Below are 25806 nucleotides of genomic sequence, written 5' to 3' on the forward strand. Positions count from 1 at the left end.
AATAACCAGTCTAATTAGTATTAGTAAATGAATTAGTTTAATATTTTGTTTTTAACAAAGATGAATGTAGAAGTAAAAGGAAAAACTGAGGGCTAAAACATTTTGTATTTAAGACAAGTGACATCCATTTGGGGGCTTAAGTGTTGTCATAAGGTAAGTACATGCAAAAACTATTAAACTGAGCAACAGGGAAAAGTCCCCCCCTATTAATAAAAACCTGAATTACCATTCAAGGGAAACATGTGTTGATTTGATTTGAAGGATCTGTTTTTAATAGTTGCAAGCTTTTTTGTTTTTTATTTAAAGTTATTAAAAGTGAGCAAAGCAAAGTAAAAGCCCCCATCAGAGAAAGCTGAATGTTTTAATACCAGCATGGTTGAAACAGCCGAAAAAATACAATTACAGCTGCCAATAAACATGATTTACCCTTGAACACACAAAAAGTTTTCTGACATGTCAGTTCCTTATGCAATTACGCAGGAAGCTACTTTGCATGACAATTGACCCATGTCAATGTAGCATGACAGTGAAGTCCTAATTTAATGCCTTATTTTAATCTTTCTACACAAAATAAGACTCTGCGGTCAAGAAAGGAAGGTATAAGCTGCTAACAGTTCATCCAAAACACATGCTGACTGTTTTTTGGAGAAAAAAAAAAGTAAGAGTCTTGGCAAAAAGCTGTGTGACCACAATGCAACTGTAAATGTACTTTTTCTTTTCAATGATTTTGTTCCTTTCATGCAACTAGCTACTGTATCATGAAAACCCACTGCATTGCTGGATTTTTTACCTATGCTTAGTAACAAAGTGCATGTTAGTTCTTTTATGTTTTTTTTAGGCGTAGGGGTTCAAAAGCAAAAGCAGATGTGAGCATTCACTTGAAGTTTATACATTGTCTTTTAGTCCTGTTTTTGGTAATTTTTATAGATGATCCATGTGAAAGCCATCAATATATGTATAAAACCACTAAACTGTTGAAAAGATCTCTAGAGACCAAGATAGTATTTCTTGTCAAACCTAGAGAGATGGGAGGTCTTTGAAAGGATTGCATGTCAGCTGAAACAGATTGAACTCCCTCAGTCTCAGTTTGAACTCGCTGAAAGAAGGAGGAGCACATGAAGCAGTGCATCGAAGAACACGCCACATGACAAAGTGTCAAACTTACTTAACAACAAATTCCTTTCTGTGGAGTGGAAGTGGATATATATATAAAATATTTCTTTGCTTCAATGTGTGTGACAGAGGAAGTTGGTGTTTTCCATCATCAAACACTTACCAGATGACCATCCTTGTGTCAAACCTGAGTCACAGCAAAGCTAAGGTAGGTGAGCGTCTTTTGTAGAAGAATGACCAAGAGATATTCAACACTGCAGCACTGAATGCGTGTGAGAAAGGACGGCAGCCTGATTGTTCCAGCAAGTTTTCTTCTTGATTTTGCAGTTGGATGACCTAAATACAGATATTGAAAGCATGGCAAAAACAGCTCATGTGATATTTGTATCATGTGCGCCACCATTTGTCAGATACCAGTTCAATCAATAGTTTTATTAGATTACATTGATTTAATAATAAGTGGGTTCCCAGTAATGGTCGGCTGTAGCGGCTTGTCTTTCTCTGGAAAAATGTACTGTACTATGTCTCTTTGAAAGCATGCAGAATAAAATTGTGCGTTTATGTTCATGCAAAATCTTTGATGGCATCAGAATTCTCTTCTTTTTTTTCTGTTCCTTTTGCAGTCATCGTTCACAAAATGGATATTGGTTTTATTTCATTTTTACGGACCAGTAAAACCATGCAGCAAAGAAACAGAAACACACAATATGAATTGAGATAGTTGTTCTTGTGCCATCCGCTTTCACTTATCCCTCTTCTAAATACATAACGGAAGTTAAACAAAACCCAAGACATCTTGTTTTGGTGCATAAATAAGGTTTTTTGTTTGCAATGCTTTAACTTTTGTCTTTTTGTCTACTTTGCATGAGGCTCTCGCTTCGTGCAACGAATAAATGGGACATGTACCTTCACTACCCTCAAATGCTGAAAGAACAAATTGCCATAGCCATTTGTTAACAATAAGTTTCTGTGGATTTTTATGGTTGTCAAAGGGTGCTTGGAAGCAGATATTGTGAGTTTAAGGAGGAGTGTGCATGTTACTTTCTATAAATGCCAGAGGGCACTATTTGACTGTGACTGAAACTTAGCACTAAAGGAAAAAAGCTGGTGTGTTTCTTACAACCATGTGCAGTGCTGGACTTTTGCTTTTACAAAACAGATTCTCCCGAGCAGTGCAGGATAGAAGCTTTTTTCTTTTCTCTTTTTTCCTTTTTGACTTTTCCCTTTGGCTTCATCAATACTGAAATGTGTCTAAAGTTGGCAAATTTCGTTTTTCTGGTGTGAAAATATTTTTAACAGCATTATAAGTGAACGTTTTTGTGATTTTTAATGCTGGACAAGGGCAGTTGTGACAGAATCTGGGTTGACAAATGGTCTGAAGATAACATCAGTCTTAATTTTTTTGCGGCAATTAAGGTAATTTTTAATTTTTCCTAATTGAATTAAATGGTATGAAATATCAGTTTGTGGGCTGCCAGCGTGTCGTTTGAGTCAAGAGCGCACTGGTTGCATGGACTTAGCTGGTATGAAAATAATGTCTTTTCATCCGGTGTCAGTTGCAGGTGAAGTGTCTGTATATGCTTATATTCCTGAGCTTCCCGCTGGTAATGGCTGAGGTGCCTGGTCCATGCAGACACTCAATCACTAGGGAGCACCTGCTGACAGTCAAGCAGTTGGTAGGTGTAAAAACAACATCAGACTGATCAGATCTCCATTCCTCCAGCTGAGATTACTTCTGTTGTCATTTCTGCAGATGGATAACCAGTTGAGCAGTGGTTGCTCAATAACCTACACATTCACAGAGAGGAGAAGTTTGGTAAGGTTAAAATAGGTTTGCCTGGTATGTTTTCAATTAAAGTGAAATTGTCTATCAGCGCTTACTGTGTTTTATCTACAGAGCAAATGTTGTTTTGTGAAGGCTGCCTTGCCCTGGATCTTGGAGCTGCTAACAACCAACTTCAAGTATAAACGAGGTTCTGTAAATGATGGCTATGTGCAGTCTTTAAGAGCTCTCATCCTCAACATTTATTCTCAGAAATGCGTGCCACAGATTAATGAAGAGGTTGAGGTTAGTATTTCTAATTGGCGGAGATATCATTTGCCAGACTTGATTTTTTTCATAAACATTTTAACACCCATTTTAACGGGATGTCCCGCAGAGTAAGCCAGAGAGCTTTGAGGTCCTCCACAAAGGGTCTCCTTCAGAAGCACTTCAGAAAGCTTCAGAGGTGTTGGCCATATACTGGGAACTGGTTACGACCAGCGACTCACCTGTTGACTGGAGATGTGAACAGGAATACACAGAAAGTTTTGGATCTACCACAGAGCCGCCCTTTGAGTCATCTTCACATTATTTTACAGGTGGGAAACTCAATACATTGTGAAAATCTGCAACAAATTCAGCAAATGTCCTTTTTGATCACAGATGATGTGTCCCATATTTTCAGAGAGTTACAGTAGGAACTTTGTCAGAGCCTCTCACAGAAGACCAGTCAGAGATTTTTTCAAGCTTGGCTTCATCATCGCATCAATCTCTGGAGGGCTGCTTTTCATTGTAATTCTCTTCTGTCTCATCATACACAAGGTATGGGCAAATACACATTCTGTAAATGTGCTGTAAAAGGTTTGGCTTTACTTTCCATCTGTACTGTTGTGAAGCATGCTTCAGCAAGGCTTCCTCTCTGGGCTTTTTCTAGTTAAGACAAAACACGTTGTTTTATGAAGGTATGGATGTGCTGTTTTGCAAAGTATTTGCATGACGGCTCAAAATGCAAATACTGTATTTGCTGTTTCTTTTCCCTCCAAAGCTTTTTTAATTCAAACATGGACTACATTTTTATTAGGTTAAAGTTACACATTTATAGGTAGTTATTTAATATTATTGTCATTATTTGTTTTATTTACCCACTTTGTTGAACCCTTCAAAAACGATGAAAAACGTTTATCTTGTAGTTCATATGTACATTCATAATGCTGACCAGCAGTTCAGTCCTGGTTTCACCAATGCTTATAAGTTGTCTTTAAAACCTACTTTGACTCCTACGTCTTTATGTGTAAAAACAAAAAGGAACTGCATGAAGGTGAATTCCAGAGTAGATGAGCCAGAAAAACAAACAAAAAAATCAAAACATTTCTTAAATTACAGTTAGAGCTTCAGGATTCATTGGATCCTTTTACCCTCCAATCCTTTGCTTTGTTTGAGCAATACAAAAAAATCCTAAAGTGATTATAGGTATTGAAGTGTTTGGGAACATATATATAAGCCTTTTAGAGCAGCTTTGGATGAATGACAATTGATAACTGCTTTAAGCTGAGGTGGCTTTTTATTATTCCCTGTAGAAAAATGTATAGTTTTGACTTGACCTCCACACACAATTTTTTCTCATTGGACTCTATAGACAAAATAATTGAGGTTTTTGACAGACTCTGTGGTTTAGAATCCTACTTTGATTTTTCATTTTTTTTCTTTCTTTCTCTTTTTTATTATAGTAAGAGCAGGAACACCATCAGAATGCATTAAAAAGCTTTACAGTTAAGTTAAGACATAAAGCTTCAGCTAGAATGTTACAGCCCACTCATAAACTAGCAGTGTATGATATAAATTTTCATCGCCTTACACCCCTGTGTTATGTTTCTGCCAGAATTTGTAACAAATGCATCTTATTTTAAACTTAATCTGCATTGTTCCTCATTTACACAATAAGTGTTGAAGTTTGAAAAATGTTTGTCAAACAGTGGATTAATCTCATATGCTTGAGGTAATTAGCGTAATAGATCAAACTTTCATTACCTCCAAAAGCTGTTATTTCAGAGTTTTTCCCACTTATTTGTCTCCTGGCAGCTAAGTTCTGTTTTTAGTTTTTTTTAATTACATCCATGCACTTCTCATCTAATGAGTCAAACATAGTTTCTAACATTTGACTTAAAATTATTAATTACCCAGAAAATGTATTTGAGTCGATAGTGTTTACGTCAGGCTAGCCAGCCCAGCCAAAAAGCCTTTGTATATCTCATTTAGACCAGAGCGGTTTAGGGATGGGTTGTAAATCCTCTTGGAAATCCACAAGCCATTATACTTTATAGCGCTAAACAGTCTATACAACAGCAGCTCCTAAACAAAACAAACAAAGAGGTGGACCTTTTTGATATATAACTCTTTTCTACTTTTAAAATGGAAGAACAAAACAAAAATGGTCATAACTTTAAATTTGCACATTTCAAATAAAAAGTAATAATAATATAGTATGCTTGATTATTTTCTTAGTTTGAAATTCTTAATTTCCTCACTAAAATTATTTGCAGTAATGTGGGACAATTGGTCAGAAATGTTGCAAAACAATCTGCATAATAATGCTCCAAATAACAGATTTTATGACATTATTAATAATTCTGATAAAATATTATAGATTTTATAACACTTTTTAAAAATATGTATCTAATCACATTAAAACCCCACCTGATAGTGGCTGTTCTTCGGATTTAAAGGTTTTTTGGATATATTTAAGTCTTTACATACCAACATACTGTATTTTTGCAAAATTTGCTCATTATATGGCCTAATTCCCCTCTTTGTTAAATAGATGTAATGAAACATAATGTTTCACTTGCTGGGTGGTTCCTCTTGGGATCCTATAAACTTGTTTTAACAACCTGGAGTATTGCAGTAGCAGTAAGACAGCCGTAACCCTTGTGCTATCCTTGGCACTTTAACACTGGGAGTTGGGTCATCTAGACCCACTAGACAGTGCTCTGAACCTTTTTTCTTCAATGATTTGTGATCTTCACTGGTGTCCATGGATTACATGAAATCTTTCCACCTTTATCCACCTTTGTCATGGAATGGATAACATGTCAATGTAAGGGTGTGTCGCACCTGGTGTCTTCTGTTTGTGTTTTGTGTCTTAAGTAGGTCCTTGACTCATCAACTGCATTTGAGAACTGGACTGAGTGGGTGGGATGTTACCCATAAATGACTTGCTTTTGGTTCCAATGAAATTAAGTTAAGTCAGTCCCCCTTTTTTACGAATGTTGCCATGTCGCAACTAGAAATCATCAGTAAGCAGTGATTTGTCTGAGTCATCATTTCCATGGCAATTACTTTTCTCAATCAGGCATGAACTTGTTGGAAGTCCATACCCCCACTACTTAAAACAGTCTCTGGAGAATCTGTCAATCAAACGTTTTTGAACCTTTGACATGAGACCACATACTTTTATTGTGGTAGCTGATTATGATTCAGACTCTAACAGACTTGTAACTTCTTCTGTAAGAGAATCCTCTCTCCTTCACTCGTCACCTGTATTAATGGCATCTGTTTGAACTCAAGTAAATAAAAGACACAGCTTCACTACCTCAAAGATGAAATTATTAATTGATAATTAATAATTGATACTTTATTGATCCCCCATTCTTCTCCGCATTTTGACCCATCCCCTGGGGGAGCGGTGAGCTGCAGCCTAACCGTGCTTGGGAGGTGGTAGCGTTAAGGGCCTTGCCTAAGGACCCTCACTGGGTGATGCTCATTGCTCGCAATTGATATGGTAATTGACCCAGCACCATTGTTTATCCCCCTCCGGGAATCGAACCCTGGATTCCTGCATTGTAGCCTCTCACCTTACCAACCGAGCTACCCAGCCTTAAAATTAGAAAATGGAAGACATACAAGACCACTGATGATCTCCCTTGATCTTGGGCTCCCTGCAAGATCTCACCCCGTGGGGACAAAATGATCACAAGAACGGTGAACAAGAATCCCAGAACCACACAGGGGAGCCTAGTGAATGACCTGCAGAGAGCTAGGACCAAACTAACAAAGGCTACCATCAGTAACACACTACGCCACCAGGGACTCAAATCCAGCAGTGCTAGACATGTTCACCTGCTAAAGCCAATACATGTTTAAGTCCATCTAAAGTTTGCTAGAGAGCATTTGGATGATCCAGAAGAGGATTGAGAGAATGTCCTATGGTCAGATGAAACCAAAATAGAACTTTTTGGCAAGAACTCCACTTGTTGTGTTTGGAGGAGAAAGAATGCTAAGTTGCATCCAAAGAACACCACACCTACCTTACAGAGAAGGAAGGTCTCAGGCAGATATGTCCAGTTTAGTTTAGTTTGTTTAGTTTAGTAATTGTAGTATTGGGCTATATAAATAGGAAATGAAACGAAAGAATGAAGGGGGCCATGTGTAGTCAGCTTTTGCGTGAAAACTTCCTTTCATCAGCAAAGGCATTGAAGATGAAAGTGGCTTGATCTTTCATTAATACAACGATCCCAAACATACTTCCTCGGTAGCAAATGAGTGGCTATGTAAGAAGCATTTGATTTCATGGTCCTGGAGTGGCCTATCCAGTCTCCAGATCTCAACCCCATAGAAAATCTTTGAAGAGAGTTGAAAGTCCGTGTTGCCCAGTGACAGCCCCAAAACATTACTGCTCCAGAGGAGATCTGCATGGAGGGATGGGCCAAAATACCAGCAACAGTTTGGGAAAATCTTGTGAAGACTTACTGAAAATGTTTGACTTCTGTCATTGCCAACAAAGGGTAAATATAAAATAAATTTGAACTTTGTTTTTATTTAACAAATAATTATTTTCTAGCACATTTTACAAATAAATAATTTAAAAGTCAGACAATGTGATTTCCTGGATTTCTTTACTCATTTAGTCTTTCTCAGTTGAGGTATTCCTATAAAGAAAACGCCTCTCTCATCTTTTTAAGTGAAAGAGCTTGTACAATTGGTGGCTGACTAAATACGTTTTGCCCCACTGAATAATCTACACTGGCAAACAGAAAACATTGCAATTTTTTTTTGTTTTAGTATATATAAATATAGTATATATAATTTAGCAAAGGGTACAAAATAAAACAACCAGCAGATTGTGGAGTTCACCATCCCAGTAATCTACTTGTTCAAAATTGATGTCAATGGACCATAGGTACACAGAGGATGGGATTGTAGATGGCCTTTTTAGTTGGTCAGTTTGGTCAGATGTAATGTTTAAATTAAACTGTCCAACAATATTTACAGATAAACAGCATTTTTGTGATTTTGGTAAGTTTAAAGATTTGGTTAGAACTCGTGCTTGTCTTAACATAGGATCAACCATGACAGTATAAATGTCTGAATTGCTCATTTTTTAAAAAGTCCTACTCCAATAACTTCTTAAATCTATTGTAAAAGCGTTCCAAGTTGTCTTTTAATTAAGATGATGCTGTTTTTAGCCAGAACAAAATAAAAAAATATATATGTGTATGTCCTCCATCATGAGAAAAATTCTAAAAGAACAGGTTAAAAGCACCAAAAACAGGATTTTCATTGGAGTAGGTGTTTAAATATGTCCCTAAATATCTGCTTATATGTTTAAATGTATGCCTAAGCCTGTTAATGTTTGAGTGTAAGAATTTACTCACTTTCACATTTGAACTTAAACTGCTTCTGTCTAGGTAACATTCTGTACAAATGCTATTACCTTGTGTTAAACAGTTCTGTGGTTCTTTTTGGATTTTATAAATTGCACAGTAATTTTGTGCATTCTAAAACTTGATGGAGACTTGGACTACTCCTTTTGTCATGAATTGGCAAATACTTTAATAGACACATAATGCCCTTTTTTTAAAATGTTTCAAATAAAGTTACTTTGTATGGTGTGAGGAAAGGTTTTTTCAGTGCATAGTTTACAGACTGATTCCAGGAACTATTACAATTTTGCTGTACATAATCGTAGTTCTTGAAGCCAAGTTAAATTGCAGGCTTGGTCAGGTTTTAATTGACTATTAACTTTTCTTCATTTTGGAATGATTAGGAAAGTTAACCAGTAATTGGTGGGGAAAAAATTGCCGTTAGTCGACAGACAGCACCCAGCTCCACGCGGGTGTTTTTTCAGCTCATGATAAAACAAAAAAACCCTGCTGCTGTTTGAATTTAAATGAAAAGTAAAGAAAGCAACATCAGTGTGATGATTTCTTCTTGGCTGAGCTTTAATTTGCTGAATCCACGTGCAAAGCTGCATGAGAACTCTGGGCACATCCAGGACTTTGAGGGATGTGTGGTTTGCACATGATGGAGACATAACAACCCAGGGTTTTATAAAGTTATCTGACATTTTCTGTACCACTTTATAACATCAAACCGCCAAAAGTTTTTGCAGTGTTATGATTGTTTGCAATGTCACCATACAAATATAGGAAGCTTGTCCAAAATTCCAGTGATTTTTATTTTTTTTATGTGGGAAAATTTGTTCCCTGCTTCTGTGTACACTGTTTTTCTGCAAGTGCCTCATTCTTTCTTGTCTGAAAAAAATTTAAAAAATTAATCTTTAATTTTCAAAAATGTACCAAAGTGATGGAGACTGCTCTCAACAGAGGTGGGGGTTTAACACATTCCTTTTCTCCCAAGCACAACTGTGTTTTGGCATCATTGCCCAGGGTCCAAGTCACACCTACAATAAATGAGGTACAAATGACAGACTACTTGCTATTGGAACTTAAAAGTAATGCCTTACCTTCAATATTATTGTCCCAGAACTGTAATGAATAACATAATTACTTTAATATTTTTTAGTTATTTTTATTTTGCAAAACCTTTTGAAGTTGAACACAAAATCTAAATTGACTAAAATTTTGTTGAACATTTCACATTTAGATGAGGGGAGTTTGTTTTGGGTTTTTTTTAGGCGGCTGGGTAGCACATTTGCTTGAGTGAAGGACTGGCGCATGGGAAACCAGGGTTTGATTCCCAGGATGCATAATGAGCTTTGTCCAGTGAGGGTCATTGGGAAAAACCCTTCCAATTGGGAAGAATTACGATGACTAAGTCATCGTAATTAATTGTGGGGAAAAAGGCCACAAGATTAGTTCCTGCCTGATTGCCCATGTGTCAAAGTGTCCTTGGACAAGACACTGAACCCCACAGTGATCCTTGTGTTGATAGGCAGAGAAGCAATACATAAGTACTGACCCTTTAAAAAATATATCATGGAATATTTTATTAATTCCAGTCAAAAAAAAAAAGCTTTCATAAAATTTTGATTCAGGGTTTGCTGTTTAATTGATTTCGAGTTTTTTTTCTTCTTTCTTTTATGTAAATTTGGGTTTCCAGCTCATAAAACCCACAGCAACAGGATTTGAAAAAAATTAAGTTCTGTGGAGAAAACTGCCTAAATTTAGCAGAGCACCAATGTTTTAAACAAAGTTTCTCCTCCTTATCATCTACTAAACTCAAAGCACCTGCACATCTCCAGATGTCATTAAGTCGGTTCAGTTTGGTTCAATTGTCTCAGTTCGGTTTAATATGGGGAAGACTTCAGACTTGACAACTAGCGAGAAGACCATCATTGATCCCCTCCATAGAATTTGTAATCCACAAAAATTCATAGCCAAGGAGGCTGCGAATTTAAGTAAATAAAAAGGGAGCTGTGTCCCAGCAGATCAACAGAAAGTCTAAAGGTGGGGGAGCATGTGGCAACATGTGACAGGAGAAAATGCACCAGCAAAAGAGACAATCGTGGGCTTCAGCAGATACTCAAAAAAGGACAAGGCTCAAGAACCTGCAGACATCCAGAAATAGTGGAATGAGGTGGAGGAACAGCTTCAAAAACCACCACATTTGGATTAATTCAGGAGATGGGCTATAACTGTTGGGTTCCTCGGGTCAAGCCACTTCTGAGCCTGGGCCAACGGAAGAAACATCTCAACTGGACCAAGGAGAAGAAGGACTGGACTATTGGTCATTTCTCTCCAGTTGGGAATCAAGGTCCAAGGGTTTGGAGGAAGACTGGTGAAGAGCAGTACCCCAACTGCTTGAGGTCCAGCGCGAAATTTCCATAGTCTGTCATGGTTTGGGGTGCAATGACCAGCACTGGTGATGGTAACCTCTGCTTTCTTCAACCCAAAATCTCTGTAACAGTCTACCAGAATGTTCCAGAGGAGTTCAGGATTCCTTCTACTGAGGATCTAGATGAAGATGCAGATTTCATCTTCCAGCAAGATCCAGCCCTTGTCCATACTATGTTGAAGATGCACTAATCCCTTTGAAAATATTTTATTTCGATTGATTTGTATGTGTGTGCGTGTGCAAAAACTGAGAAGTAAAGTGTGATTTTTTTTTTTTTTTTTACAGCTTTCTAATTTTCTGAAATCCTGTTTTTTGGGGTTTATGAGCTAGAAACCCAATTTATGAACAAAGACATACCTGAAATTGATTAAACAGTGGGCCCTAAATTTATATTCTAGGAAAGTTTGATTATGGAAATGAAAACACTTCTCCATGATATTCAGATTCTTTTGGAAAGGGTCTATATTTGCCATTTTCCTTTTGGCCAGGCCAGTGCATAAAAATTATAGTCATTCTATTTTGAAAAATATAACTTTTTGCCTCTCCCCTGAGCTAGTTTGGACGTAAATAACCAGAATTCCTCACAGCAGTTGGAAAGAAGCCGCTTGGATGAGTGGCAAAACATATCCATAGATCAACTTAAAAGTCCAGTTTCCTTCACAAACAGAATCCTGTGATAATATGACCTGACTGAGAATCCACAGACTCTGTAGGGTGCATCCAGCCTTTAGACAAGGGAGGACCAAAGAGGGGCCCCGCTGACTGGGTTTAGATCTTCTCGTCTTCCTCCAAATATCATGTTGCTCTTTCAGTGTTTGACATTGCCAGTGAAACGGATGAAAACATATGCAGCCCACATTCTTGGTGCTGATAATCACATGCTTACATGAAGGTCACAATTAGCTATAGAAATCAAAGATAAACTACTTGATAGCAGCTCGGGTTCATGTCTGCATATGTGTAGCATTGTTTAGTTATATTTGAGCTATCTTTTGAAAATTCCCTGGAAACACGTGTGTGGTAGCAAGATTTGCAGTCTATGAACTTTCTGGGTTTTAGGAAACTATAATAAAGTGGCAAAGACTCTTAATGACCACATTTTTTGGTCATCAATCCTTTGGGAGACCTGCTTTGGAATGATGGCATGCTTCATGGAGTACAGATTAATTGTAGAAAATGTTAGACACCGCAGCTTTTCCTGCATGTAGAATGTGACCATGAGTTTCCTTCAATGATCCACTCCAATGAAAACTGTGTTTTTGGTGTTTTTAACATGTTTGTGGCATATTTCTTGTGATGGAGGAAATATACTGTATATAAAAAAAATATATATTAAAACTGCGTTTCTGAGAATTTCTCTATTCAAATTGTTGTGAATCAGGAAACGACAAAAAAATGTCTTGAAAAAAGCTCGTAAGTGTGATGCATAAGTTATTACGGCAGGCTACGAGCTCCCTTGTCCAGTCTGATGCATCAACTTACAGACAAATAGATCCATGTACGTCTTTGTTTTCCTTGTCAGAGCTAGAATGTGGCTTAAGACTGTACGGCTGATTAGCTCCAATATTGCCCACCATTTTTGTTGCACCACTAATGTTAAGTTGGGTGTGTGAAAGGATATAAGCCAGCAGAAGAGAGTTTAAAAAAAGGGATGATGGGATATGGGGCAGGCGCTCACAACTCTGAGGCAAACTTCTAATCAACTTCTGCTGCTATGCACAAACATATCCTAGAAAATGGCTTTTTCTTTTTCCCTTTTTGGCTTAAACCGGCACAATCATAATTAAAAGACCACTGGGAATGCTTTTAAAATGGATCATAATATGATCAGAAAGGGACTTTAACATCTCTGAATAATTATAAAAGAAAAAAAACATGCTATTTCCATCATTTTTACACAGTGGCACAGGAAAATGCAAATAGCCACAATGTTTCAAACAACCCAGTTGCATGCAGAAACAATTAGTTTGTTTCATGATTATTTCAGACAGGATCAAAAACATTTTCTTCAAAACAATGTTTGGTATATCATGATGATGATCAGGAGTTGTTTGACCCAGATGACCTCCTACTAAGAAAGCCACAAGGAAAACATGCTGCAATATACAAAGTTATGCCTGGATTCCTGACTGGCTCAGCTTGTTTTCTACTCCAGTGGTCCAACAGCAGCCTAACTGCTGGAAACCTTATATAGAGGTACACATTTCCATTCAAATTCACACTGGAAGGTGTGTTAATTTAATCCAGGTTTTCAAAAAAAAAAAATGATGACAAATCTTTTTAGTATAGCTTTTATGCAGTTTTACATGTCCGCATGTTCTAATTTGATTTTATTAATGCTAATAAGAATTCATTTGAGTATTTTGATTGTATTTGCGGGATGTGCAAGTGTGTGGCGTTTTTATGTGTTGTTTTTTTATTTACGATTGCTATTTGACTACTGTTTTTTATCTTTTTTATTTTACTATGTAAAGCATTAAGCACTTTAAGAAGCATTTAGCAGGAAGTTTAATTTGAATTTAAGTAAGCAAAGATCCAAGCATTTTTATCAAAGTTACTTGTAAAAACAATTTCTAGGAGCTTTATTTTTTTTATTTTTTTGCACTCCAATAGGTGCTGCCGTTTAAAAGTGCCCTTTCAACACAACCATTGTCAAATCCAGCTTCAGCAGTGGAAAAATAGGATGCATGCTCTTGGCTTGAGTAGCAAAAAAAGCTATTCTTAAAGTCATTATTAGATTAGGAAATTGTTTGTGACTAATCAGTTAGCTTGTAGCTTCACATTCTGCTTAACAGAATGTCAGTTCAAAACTTTCACACACTAGTACAGTAACTGTGAAACTCAAAATATGTTCACACAACTAAAATAAAAGCTGTTTACATGAGAAGAAAACATGCTTTCTCCTACCTACAATAAAACTTTAACTCTTGCATTTGGTGAGTTTGTGAGTATTCTTTTAGCATTTGAAAAGCTACAATATCTCCAAATGTAAACCTTGCATCAGCTTCTACCCAGATTTATGTCCAAATGCCTGTAAGTGTATGCAGACACAGGAAATGTGGCTCTGGGTTATAACACTGGACTTTAGCTTAATCTTCTGAAGAAATTTCTAATTTTTTTTAGAAACAAACCATATTAAGGTTGCCAAAAAAGAAAAAAAAAGTGTTACAAGTGCTCTTTATTATGGCCCGCAGCACTCACAGAGTGCAAGGACCATATTGTAACTGCTATGAGGGTCGAACACTCAAAAAGTCCAAAACGTCAAAAAAACGCGTCAAAACGCCAAAAAATGGGGTCAAAAGTCGCCCAAAGCACAAAACGACACGACAATTGTGTAATACAACAAAAATACACACACACACGCACAACACCAACGCAAAAACGTCAAAATTGTAGTCGCAAAAATGACGACAAAAACACAAAAAAGCCCCAAAAAGCCCTTAAAAGACGGGTTTAAAGCCAAAAATACATGCCCAGCCTATAGTAAAAGACAGGCCGCATTGAAATACATAGGCCACCTGACTGCAAAAACTTCTATATTGTTTCTGCTTTGTTTCATTATTATTATTATTATTATTCTGCTTTCTATCTGCGCCTTTGAGCTCAAATTTGACCCCCGCCACATACCCGAAAACTCACCAAAATTGGCACACACCTAGGATAAATTGAAAATGAATTTTCGGCAAAGAAAACGTCAACCCCCCGAAGTCGATGACATCACGGCGAGCGTTCCCGTAAAAAAAATGAATGGGCCGAAAATCGCTTATGGGGCCAAAAAAAATATTTTGAAATACAGGTACGAAACCAAAACACGCGTGTTGGAAATATCCCAAAGAAGTTATGAAATCATTATGGGATGGCCATACGACCTACTGCTTGGCGGCCATTTTGTGGCGAACTCAGAGAAATGGCGATTTTCGTGTTTTTTCACATAGTATTTTTCACATACATGCCACTAGCACGATTCTACAACTACCAAAGAAGTTTCGTTGACCTTTGACCTTGGGAAGAGGCGGCCATCTTGAATTTTCAAAAAAAAGCACCTTTAGTAAGGTATTCAAACGAAAACTCGTCCTAGGAATTTTCATCGATCTTTTTGAAACTTCTTGGGCATCAATGGCAATCAATTGTGGACAAAATGTTGGAATTAGAAGTTGTAGATTTTGAAACGCGTGCGCGTGGCGAATTCGCAACCGTCGCCATTTTAGCTAGCTCGCACATATTTTATCGGAATAGCCTGAAACTGAAATATGCGATACCCTGGCCCACACTGAACAAAACGATATCACATACGACAAAATCGATAAAGGAATGTGGCCGTGGTAAACAAAAAACGATCGCAAAAAAAAGTGCTGACTCGGCAAAAAAAAAAAAAAAAATCGGATTTTATTTTTAAGAATCGGCTAACGAAACCTAGATAACTTTGTCGGGTATATCCAAATAAAGTTTTGAAATCATTACGTGATGGCGACACGACCTACGGTTTGGCGGCCATTTTGTGCCAAAATCTGCCATTTTGAGATTTTCGCGATTTTACACAATATGGAAAAATGAACTTTTTTTCGAGCGATTTTGACGAAATTTGACTCGCATGTCCCTAGCGTAAGTCTACAATCACCTTTGGAGTTTCGTCGACCTTTGACCTCGGGAAAAGGCGGCCATTTTGAATTTTATATAAAAAACACCTTTACCACTGGATTCAAACTTAAACTTGTCGTTGGAATTTTCATCAATCATCTCGAAACTTTTTGGGCATCAATGGCAAGCTACTGTGGAAAAAATGTTGGAATTAGAAGTTGTAGATTTTGAACGGCGTGCGCGTGGCATGCTAGCAAAGTGGCGCACTGTTATAACTCCCATGCATTTCAATACAATACAGTGAAAATTGAATGCATGCATTCATGCCTGAAACAGATTACATTGAAAAACACTGGATATGGACATATAAGGAATGTGGGCGTGGTTAGCATAAAACCCCTGTTGCTAAGGGCGACAAAAAGTTTACTTTTACCGATTTGTCCGAAACTGACGTCAATCTGTTCGTCCTCCCGAGGGGACCAAAACATAAAATGGTTGCTATGGAGATAAAATGAACAGAAAAGCCGCCATTTTGGAAAAAGTGGGGGTTTTTTTCAACTTATGACATATAGCTCTCACCAATGGAGGAATGTGTTTTTCTGAGTCAGTTGATGATGTTGATCGCTATGCTAGCACTTTTAGCCACATTAGCATAGCTAGCATAGTTAGCATAATTAGCATTTTAGGTAATGTATTTTTCTGAGTCCATTGATGATGCTGATCGCAATGCTAGCACTTTAAGCCACATTAGCGTAGCTAGCATAGTAAGCATAATTAGCATTTTAGATAATGTGTTTTTCTGAGTCAGTTGATGATGCTGATCGCAATGCTAGCACTTTTAGCCACATTAGCATAGTTAGCATTGTTAGCATAATTAGCAAATCCAGCCTTGACTAGCTTTTAATTTGCGGGCTGTGAGGGCGGTGAGGTCAGCGGTGGTGCGTAGAGTTGGGCGTGGAGGCGGGTTGCGTCTGCGGGCCATACAACGCCGCTTGCGGCTTTAATTTAAATTGTAACTGTAATGGAAAACTGTAATTTTTGTTCAGGTACTCATATTTTCAAATCATGTATTCCTTTCCAAATACTGTAAACAAAGTGTCATCACAAGTAATACCAGCATTATCTTTGGTGAGTTTAATGTCAAAATTTGGTGTATTACGTGCTGTGTTTGGAGAGACTGAACAACAGTGGTCAAAAGTGGTCATATGGACATTTACACGTGGCTAAATTCAAATGAAACCAGCGTAAAAAATAAGGAGATCTTCTTTGCAATAAAAAAAAACTGCTCTGCCTTCAAAAGACTGATTTAACATCACTAAACACGTCCAGTGTTCACAAAGAGTTATGTTGGCCTCCGGAAACACAGTTATATTAGAGCAGGGGTCAGCAATGTTTATGACATGAGGTGCCAATTTAAAATGTTCTCCTTAACAGCTGTGCCATCACCAACTGTACTGGGAACACTAATACAAAGACATAGCGTTGCAACTATTTTTGTTTGAAACAAAAAAGTAGGCTATTACTTGTGGTATGCCATAAAAACAGCAATAGGATTGTATATATCAAAATAAAATACCATCAATATTTTAAAAAACTTCACAACCATTAACATGAAAAAAAATAAGCGAATTTTGGGTTATTCATCTTTTGTTAAATTTTGTGACAGGGCCTGAGTAACTTAACGTAAGTTCATTCTGTGATGGTGTTTTTTTTTCAAATGAAATTAAATGTTTTCACTTTTACGTAAGTGTGCAAATTACAGCAGTATACATTTTCTGCAATCGGACAGTCATTATAAATTTTTTTCACCCCCAGTAAATGGAGCGTCAATCAGCTGTGATTTTCATTCTAAAACATGTTCACATGTTATATTGACATTTGGCATAACAGAAAGAAAGTCTGGGCTTAATCTGACCTTGCTTGGTTATTATTCAAAAAACTTAACTTTTAACATCATACATCACAGCCTGTGCGATACCAAAAACATGACGCAAAAAGCCAGCTGTGCAGTCATAAACGTGTGCAGCAGCTCACATTATAATGTTTTCATACTTAGGTGATTTTTTCTTCCTACGGTGCACATCAATTTAAATCGCCTGTCAAGGCAGGCTGACGCAGACATTTCAGTATTTGTAATGATGGGTGGGATCACGGTAACATTGTTAGAAGATATTGTCACTCAAAGCCTTTTTTATTTTTATTTTTTTGAAAGATACAAGCAATACAGATGGCAGATCAAGTGCTTATTGCTGTCACACCCCCTCTGCATGCCAACTGTACAGGTTGCTAACCCCTCTACTGGAGGATGTTTTTCTTAAAAAAAAAAAGATTTCTTATCATTTTGGGTTTTCCCATCTGTTCTGGAATCATGACCTATTTTTGCTTTCATGGGTGAGACAAAACAAAGCATGACAGAGATGTTCCCTCCAAAATATGTCTCTTATCAAGATGCTCTTTAGCAGTACTGGAACAATAGTTGCAAAAGTTCCAACTTGAAGCATCAAGAATTTCAAACACTATAGAAATTGAATAAAAACCCTGGGCCATCTTCTGAATTGTTTTCACAGCTTTCAACCGCCCACCTTTGTAAATTCTTTGTTAACCAAATGCAGAAGAGGACGTAACAGTTTGTTGCTCTTTTAATCCCTTGTTACTTATACACTAGTATTGCTTTGTGATTTCTTAACAAAAAGATGATGTGTATCTATTGAATCTTTACTTCTTTCTTTCCAAATTAGAAAACACATGTCTTCTTTGGATCAAGAATACACACAAACTCAAGGTGAGAATTTTAGAGCTCATTCAATTAAATTAGATCAATAGATTTAAAGTTAATGTCTTATGCCATTCTAATTTCTATTTGTACTTTTGTTTATATAAGCGACCTGCAGGACATTGAGATGGACCAATAATATTGTGAGTATTATCCTGTGTTATAACAAAGTGTTGGGAAACGTCAAACATCTGGAGCTGGCATGGATTGAAGTGACACATTCCCCACAGCAAATGCAGAGCAAAAACATCCCATGTAATGGTATGAATCTGCTTTTCTCCTCACAGGCAATCAACAGCAAACCCTTCCAGCAGTAGAACCCATGGAAAGCAGAACATTTGATCTACGTTAAACAAGATTTCTGAAGGCTTTATACGTGCAATGTATCCTCCAAAACGATTTAATCTAAAGCTTTGCTATGACCGAGAACAAATCTGAATCCTATGTTGAAAAATGTGCTGTGTATATAATGCAGTAATGAATGCAGATATATTTTTTAATTTTCTTTTGAAAAATGTATGTTATTTTTTACAGTAGTCATGTTTGTGGTGTTGTCTACCACTATTTAGCCAACTCTTTTTCAAATCATCATTTCTATAAGTTATTTATTACTTTAACTCTGTTCAATCTTTCTATTGATAATAAAAGCTAACCTTTGACACCAGACAAATGCACTATGCAGTTTAGCTCTTAGCTAGAAGTCTATTCAGAAGAGAATGTAAATAATATTAAAGCACTTATAAATAGCAGAAAATGACATTATTAAAAGGTCTCCATCTCATCACCACAAGACTACTATCTGTCTGGAAAAGCCTGTGTTACTCTAATAAATTCACTACTTATCATTACACAGTTCCTTAGTGACCAATTATTACTCGCATGTGCATAGACATTTATGTTTTAAGGTCCTACTCCATTCATCTTTTAATCTATTGTCAAAAACCCTTAGGACTTTTAGGACAGTTTCTGCAGTGCAGCAGTGGTTCATCAGAGTTGTGGGTGGGACTTTTTGGCGTGGAGTAAACATGCCCCTTTCCAGTCATCCATCTGTTTACATGCTCTCCCGCTCTCTCACAGCCCCTCACAACCCCAACTTAGCTTTAAAAGTGCAACAAAAATGCCAAGCAATGTTGGAGCTATATCCAGCCGTACGGTTTTGAGCCAGATTCCAGATTAGATAACAAAACTGAAACCATACATGGGTTTATTTGTCCACAAGTGGATGCATCAGAATGGAGTGGAGCAGGGAGCTTGTGGGCTGCCTTAGTAACCTGTACGTCACACTTACGATCTTTTTCCAAGGGCATTTTTTCATCTGCTCCTGATTCACAACACTTTGAATTAAGAAATTCTCAGAAGCATATTTTTAGGGCCCGAGCACGGAGTGCAAGGACCCTATTGTAATTCGAATGTTTATTAGGGCCCGAGCACGGAGTGCAAGGACCCTATTGTAATTCGAATGTTTATTATTATTATTATTATTATTCTACCGGAAGAGTCGCCTTTTTGAGGCCTTTAACATACCCCAAAACTCACCAAATTTGGCACACACATCAGGAGTCGCGAAAAATTTCGTATTTTATAGGAGATTGGCATGGGCGCACAAAAACGGCTCGATAGCGCCACCTACAGTGACGTTTGTCCCGACGCCCCGCATACGCTTTAACGTACAAGCTTGATTTTTACAGGGCATGTTCTTCAGATGAAGACTTACAAAAAAGTCTGAAAGGACCCACCTGTCACTCGCACAGGAAGTCTGATATATTGAGGTCAATATGTCATTTTTGCTCTATTTTGGACATTTGCAGGCCTCGCTCTAGAACGAACTCCTCCTAGAGATTTGTGAATAATGACTACAAACTTTGGTTTTGTAAACTAGACACATGTCCGATGTTAAATTGCGAAGCTTTTAAGTTTTTATGGTTGTTTGTGACCGTGGCGGCGCGTAGAAATTCGACGTTGTTTCGAAAACACGCCATGAAAAGAAAAATGGCCATTACTCAGCCATGCATAATCCAATCTGATCCAAAATTGATATGCATGATTGTAGTCTGACTCTGAACACATCTGCAGTGAAAGAATCTGGAAAAAGTGTAGCGCCACCTGCTGGCAAGAGGAAATGACATGTTAGACTTGGAGCATCACTGCTCCAAGTAGGATGAGCCGACACACCTGAAAATGACGTCCACCTGTTGAAAAGCCATTGAAGTTTACTCTGACAAAAAACCATAACTTTCAATGCGGGGGTGTGGTCGTGACAGAGCGGCAAAGTTGGGCATCTCGCTATGCACACAAAAGTTGCTCTCACGTGCACATTCCTTGTCCAATCTCACTGAAATTCAATGGATATGATGAAGCTTCTATTCTGAACCCATGGATATGACAATCTTGGACGAGCTCTATAGCGCCACCTAGTTATTGCATTGGGCACATTCTGCCCTGTATTTTCTCTTTGCTTTGTCCGATGTGCATGAAATTAAAACTGGAGATACTCAGAAGGGTCCTCTCTCATCGTGTAAAGTTTCATGGGTGTACACCTGACGGTGCCTGCGTAACAGGAAGTGGTCGATTATGTGCACCCAAATAATAGAAATTTATTATAAATCAGCCGTTTGTCTCAGGAAGCTGAGATTTCAGAATTAGATGCCTTTAATAACCTCCAGCTTTGATATGTAACACTATAGGGTCTACGAGAAACTTCATCACTTGATTTTTTTAATGAAATTTTGGACTGAACAAAGATTTTTAGCATAAATTCTGTTTAGGTTATCAGCACCAAGAATTCAACTTTCATAGGCATTTATGTGCTACTGCTTCCTAAAAAAATTCAGAATGATTGAAGTTACAGGTGAACTTTTAGAGAACATTTAATCCAAAAAGGTCCGAAAACGTCTTTTTAGGCAAAACTACAAACACCTATTTTTTTTCATAACTTAATCATCATATATCAACACCATTTATTTTTTTAAATGTAGGGATCTGTGTTTGCTGCCTTCCATATTTTTTTCAGAAGTCCAGGTGAAACAGATGATTTTAAAAAAATCCTTTTTCATCCCAAAACCTGTGCTTTTTCCGTCTGGACTCCAAACAAGTGTGTTTTAAAATTACTTATGCTTCAAATATCCACACCAAGTTTAACACGCATATAGCTGAACATGTCTAAATGCTTCTTGAATATTCTTTACAGATATAAAATGAACTGGTCAACTGTAGGATGTCATTTCCTCTTACATGGTTCAGTCTTTTCCTCATGCTGCAGCCTGCTCCTCAATCTTTCCTGTTGCTGGAGTCAAATTTCACCCCCCCCCTCCCCCCCCCACACACACACACACCAGCTGCCTGTTTATATGCTAACTAACCCAGAAGTGAGGTGACAATAGTTTAGACACAAGAGGGAGGGCAGACTTCTTTTTCATTTGTTTTGTATGTCTTTCATAGATTTTTATGAATAATCATTGCTTTTCTAGTCATGTAAAATGCAATTAACTTAATATTTTATCTTTTTTTTTTTACAAACAAAACATATGAATGTGCTCCAAAACAAAACCCAACTCTCAGTACAGTTCTACAGATGTAACATAAGACTTAGACAGTAAATGTCTCTTTTATCCTTTTTTAATCAATGCTGCAACTTCTTTTCCTTAATATAAATCCAATGAAATTAAACTACAAAACCAAAAAACACAACCTATAGAAAATTTCTCTAAATAAATTATGTGTATATACAATATGTAGCACTTTTAAACAAAATAATAACAAATCCTTCCAATACAAGCACAGAAAAATGGAACACAAATTTTAAAACCCAAATTTGAAATGGCAATTTTAAAAAGATAATTTTTTCAGCCTGCTAAAAGTGCACAATTGTAAAAGCTCTTTTATATAGACAACTGTTTGGTTGCTTAGAGCTCTAAATATAAAAACAATGCCTTTATGGACGTGGCACGGATGGCACGGATGTTCAGCAGGGTAAACCCCAGGAAAGCGGCGGGACCTGATGGAGTTCCCGGAAAGGTTCTGCGGGCCTGCGCCGATAAACTCTCCCAGGTCTTCACAAAAATCTTCAACCTGTCGCTAGCTCAGGCTTTCATCCCTGCTTGCCTGAAGTCATCCCCTATCATCCCGATACTCAAAAAGTCCTCATCCACAGCCTTCCTCACGGACTTCCGCCCAGTTGCACTCACTGCTGTAATCACAAAGTGTCTGGAGCGGCTGCTCCTGGGACACATCAAAGACTCCCTCCCTCCAATCTTCGTCCCCCACCAGTTTGCAGAACAGAACAGATCCACCCCCACTCTACATCGATGGAAACTGTGTGGAGAGGGTCCACAGCTTCACCCTCCTGGGCACCACCATCTCTGCTGACCTCACATGGTCTAACAACACCATGACTGTCATCAGGAAGGCCCAGCAACGCCTGCACTTCCTGAGAAAACTTAGGAGGAACGACGTCAGCCAGGAGCTGCTGGTAACGTTCTACCGCTCAACCATTGAGAGCATTCTGTCCTATGGCATCACAGTGTGGTTTTCCCACTGCACTGAAGCAGAACGGCAGAGTCTCCAGAGAGTGGTAAAGACAGCGCAGAGGATCATCGGCTGCCCCCTCCCCTCACTGAAGGACATTTACCAGTCTCGCTGTATCAGCAGAGTGACTAGCATCACCACTAACTCCACCCATTCTGCTTTCCCTCTGTTTGAACTGCTGCCCTCTGGAAGGAGGTACAGGTCCATCAGAACCAGGACAAACAGACTAAGAAACAGCTTTTTTCCATAGGCAATTATCATACGGAATGCACATACGTCCACCAACCACACCTCACTCTAATTTTACTACAATGCGTGCAATATCCTGACTGTCTAACCGGGTCACTGTGCAATAACTTGATATTTATTAAGCTGTGCTCACAGCAACTCATGTAATTCCTTTCTATTTTATTCACAAATATTTAATATTTAACAGTTTCTGTCCATATTGTTCATTTTTTGTTAAGAGTTGTAAATACAGTATTTCTTTTTCTATTCTATTTTTATTTTTATTTTATGTAACTCCTTCACTCCAAGGCTGCTGCAATTTCATTGTATCCCCATGTACAATGACAATAAACGATTCTGATTCTGATTATATCACTTAGACACAGATGGAGAACCATATCAACTGGATTGGTAACAGCAACAACCACCGACCAAGCCGGCAAGCCCTGGCAGAAAAGATCCCCACAAGAAACACTGCAGGCTGTTCCATAAAAAATATAGTTTTACCATTGCCTTGCAGATCACAGTTGAAGTGGTTTAGTTTTCCTAAAAAAATTCAGAATGATTGAAGTTACAGGTGAACTTTTAGACAACATTTGATCCAAAAAGGTCCGAAAACGTCTTTTTAGGCAAAACTGCAAACACCTATTTTTTTGCATAACTTATCTTTCAAATATCAGCACAAAAAAATTAAAAACGGTAGAGATCTGTGTTTGCTGCCTTCCATATTTTTTTCAGACTTAAAAGTGTAACAGATGATTTATAAAAAATCCTTTTTCATCCAAAAACCTGTGTTAAATCTGTCTAGACTCCAAACAAACATTTTTTTATGGTAACTTATGTTTCAACAATCGACACCAATTTTCACACACCTATAGCTGAACATGTCCCATAGCTCCCTGAATATTTTCATAGATATACAATGAACTGGTCATTCTAACATCTAGCATTCTAACATCTAACATCTTACATGTCAAAGCCTCTCTCAGCCTGGCTCTGCTGAAGGAGTCGTGTTACAACCCCGCCCCCTCCTGCTGGGACCCCTGCTATGTAAATTAGCAAGCAGTGAACAGAGAGATGAGGAGTAAGAATGGCCATTACTCAGGCATGCATAATCCAAAGACAGCCAGTTAAACACTGAAAGACATTTTTCGGTATGTCTTTCATACATCTTTAGTATTAAAAACTCTCCAAGATGAATGTGCCTGACTCCACCTGCAGGTGGATCACAGACTTCCTGACGGACAGACAGCAGTATGTGAGGCTGGGGAAGCTCGTCTCAGATACTCGGACCACAAGCACCGGATACCCCCAGGGCTGTGTCCTTTCACCCCTGTTACTCTCCCTGTACACAAACAGCTGCACAGCTGGTCACCTGTCTGTCAAACTCCTGAAGTTTGCTGACGACACCACACTCATCGGCCTCATCTCTGACGGAGATGAGTTGGCCTACAGGAGTGAAATAGCCAGGCTGGTGTCATAGTGCAGCGCTAACAACCTGGAGCTTAATGCTCTGAAGACAGTGGAGATGACAGTGGACTTCAGGAAGGCCCCAGCCCCCCTCCCCCCTGTCATCCTCTGTGACTCCCCGGTGACCTCTGTGGAGTCCTTCTGCTTCCTGGGAACCATCATCAGCCAGGACCTCAAGTGGGAGCAGAACATCAGCTCCATCACTAAGAAGGTCCAGCAGAGGATGTACTTCCTGAGGCAGCTGAAGAAGTTTCACCTCCCTGAAAAGATGCTGGTAGACTTCTACGATGCCATCATCGAATCCACCCTCACGTCCTCCATCACAGTCTGGTTCGCTGCGGCCACGGCCAGAGACAAGGCCAAGCTGCAACGCGTCATCCACTCAGCAGAGAAGGTGATCGGCTGCCACCTCCCGTCTCTCCAGGAGCTGCACATCTCCAGGACCTGGAGGCGGGCAGCCAGGATTGTAGCCAACCCCTCTCATCCAGGACATAATCTCTTTCGGCCCCTCCCTTCTGGCAAGAGGCTCCGGTCCATCAGGACCAGGACCTCGCGCCACAAGAACAGCTTCTTCCCCACTGCAGTCAGCCTGCTGAACAGTACCCCAACTCCCCCAGGTGACCCCCCCTCCCCCCCCGCCCACCAAAGGACTGTCGGTGCCACTTACAGGCCCCACCATCCCAGCCCATCTGTGCTCCCACTTTAATTCACCTTACTCTACTGTATATAGTGTGTTGTTGTTGTTAACTTAATTTTTAACTTATTCTTAATTGCACTATACACCAAGTCAAATTCCTCGTTTTGTAAAGTGCGCTCTACTGAACCTGGCAATAAAACTTTTTCTGATTTCTGATTCTGATTCTGATTCTATTAATCATTGTTTTTTATTCATTCAAAATGCAATTAAATCAATATTTTATCTTTTTTCTTTTCCTTTTTCTTTTTTTTTATCTCTTATATCCTTTTTTATAATCAATGTTTGAACTTCTTTTCCTTTCTATTGTCATGGTTTCAGTTTGTTGTCTTGTTTTTCGCTTTAGTTCTTGTTCTGTCTTGTTTGGTTCTGTTTCCTGTTTTATTTTGAAAGGTTTCCTGTCTTGTCATGTTTCTTGAGTTTTACTTCCTTTGGTCCCCATCTGCCCTAATCGTGTTCACCTGTGTCTTGTCTGCCCTGTCTGTATATAAGTCTTGTCTCTCCCTTCCTCCTGTGCTGGTCCATTAACTTCTGCTCATGTTGATCACGTCTTCTTGTCTGGCGTCCATGTCCCTTGCCATGCCACAGTAA

The 25806-nt window shown here is 38.4% G+C and overlaps 1 protein-coding gene across 4 annotated transcripts; it reads left to right on the forward strand.

The window, feature by feature from the left end:
• Window positions 1-1058: 1058 nt before the first annotated feature.
• On the forward strand, window positions 1059-19145 carry csf1b (colony stimulating factor 1b (macrophage)). 4 transcript variants are annotated; one of them, XR_013657495.1, is made up of 10 exons: window positions 1059-1321; window positions 2670-2789; window positions 2867-2929; window positions 3011-3075; window positions 3149-3181; window positions 3273-3474; window positions 3561-3697; window positions 18265-18308; window positions 18408-18442; window positions 18587-19145. XR_013657495.1 is itself a non-coding variant. In XM_078950513.1 (10 exons), the coding sequence occupies exons 1-9, from the start codon at window positions 1145-1147 to the stop codon at window positions 18436-18438; spliced, it is 855 nt and encodes a 284-aa protein (XP_078806639.1). In that variant the 5' UTR covers window positions 1062-1144; the 3' UTR covers window positions 18439-18442; window positions 18587-19145. The 4 variants fall into 4 exon arrangements, 3 of the variants coding, with proteins under 3 accessions (XP_078806639.1, XP_078806638.1, XP_078806640.1); XM_078950513.1 differs by having other exon boundaries at window positions 1062-1152; window positions 1243-1321; window positions 3011-3181; XM_078950512.1 differs by having other exon boundaries at window positions 1064-1321; window positions 3011-3181.
• Window positions 19146-25806: the final 6661 nt, after the last annotated feature.

Source organism: Oryzias latipes, chromosome 7 (genome assembly GCF_053564925.1).
Source record: "Oryzias latipes strain Hd-rR chromosome 7, Olatipes_Hd-rR_3.1".
In the NCBI taxonomy this organism is placed as follows: domain Eukaryota; kingdom Metazoa; phylum Chordata; class Actinopteri; order Beloniformes; family Adrianichthyidae; genus Oryzias; species Oryzias latipes.

Excerpts from the sequence above, each read along its gene's own strand:
- csf1b (XM_078950512.1), top strand. The coding sequence starts at position 1,145 with ATGACAAAGTGTCAAACTTACTTAACAACAAATTCCTTTCTGTGGAGT. Across the intron at positions 1,322-2,669 it reads TGAGTCACAGCAAAGCTAAG|TTGCAGGTGAAGTGTCTGTA; the intron begins GTAGGTGAGCGT and ends ATCCGGTGTCAG. Across the intron at positions 3,475-3,560 it reads ATCTTCACATTATTTTACAG|AGAGTTACAGTAGGAACTTT; the intron begins GTGGGAAACTCA and ends CCATATTTTCAG.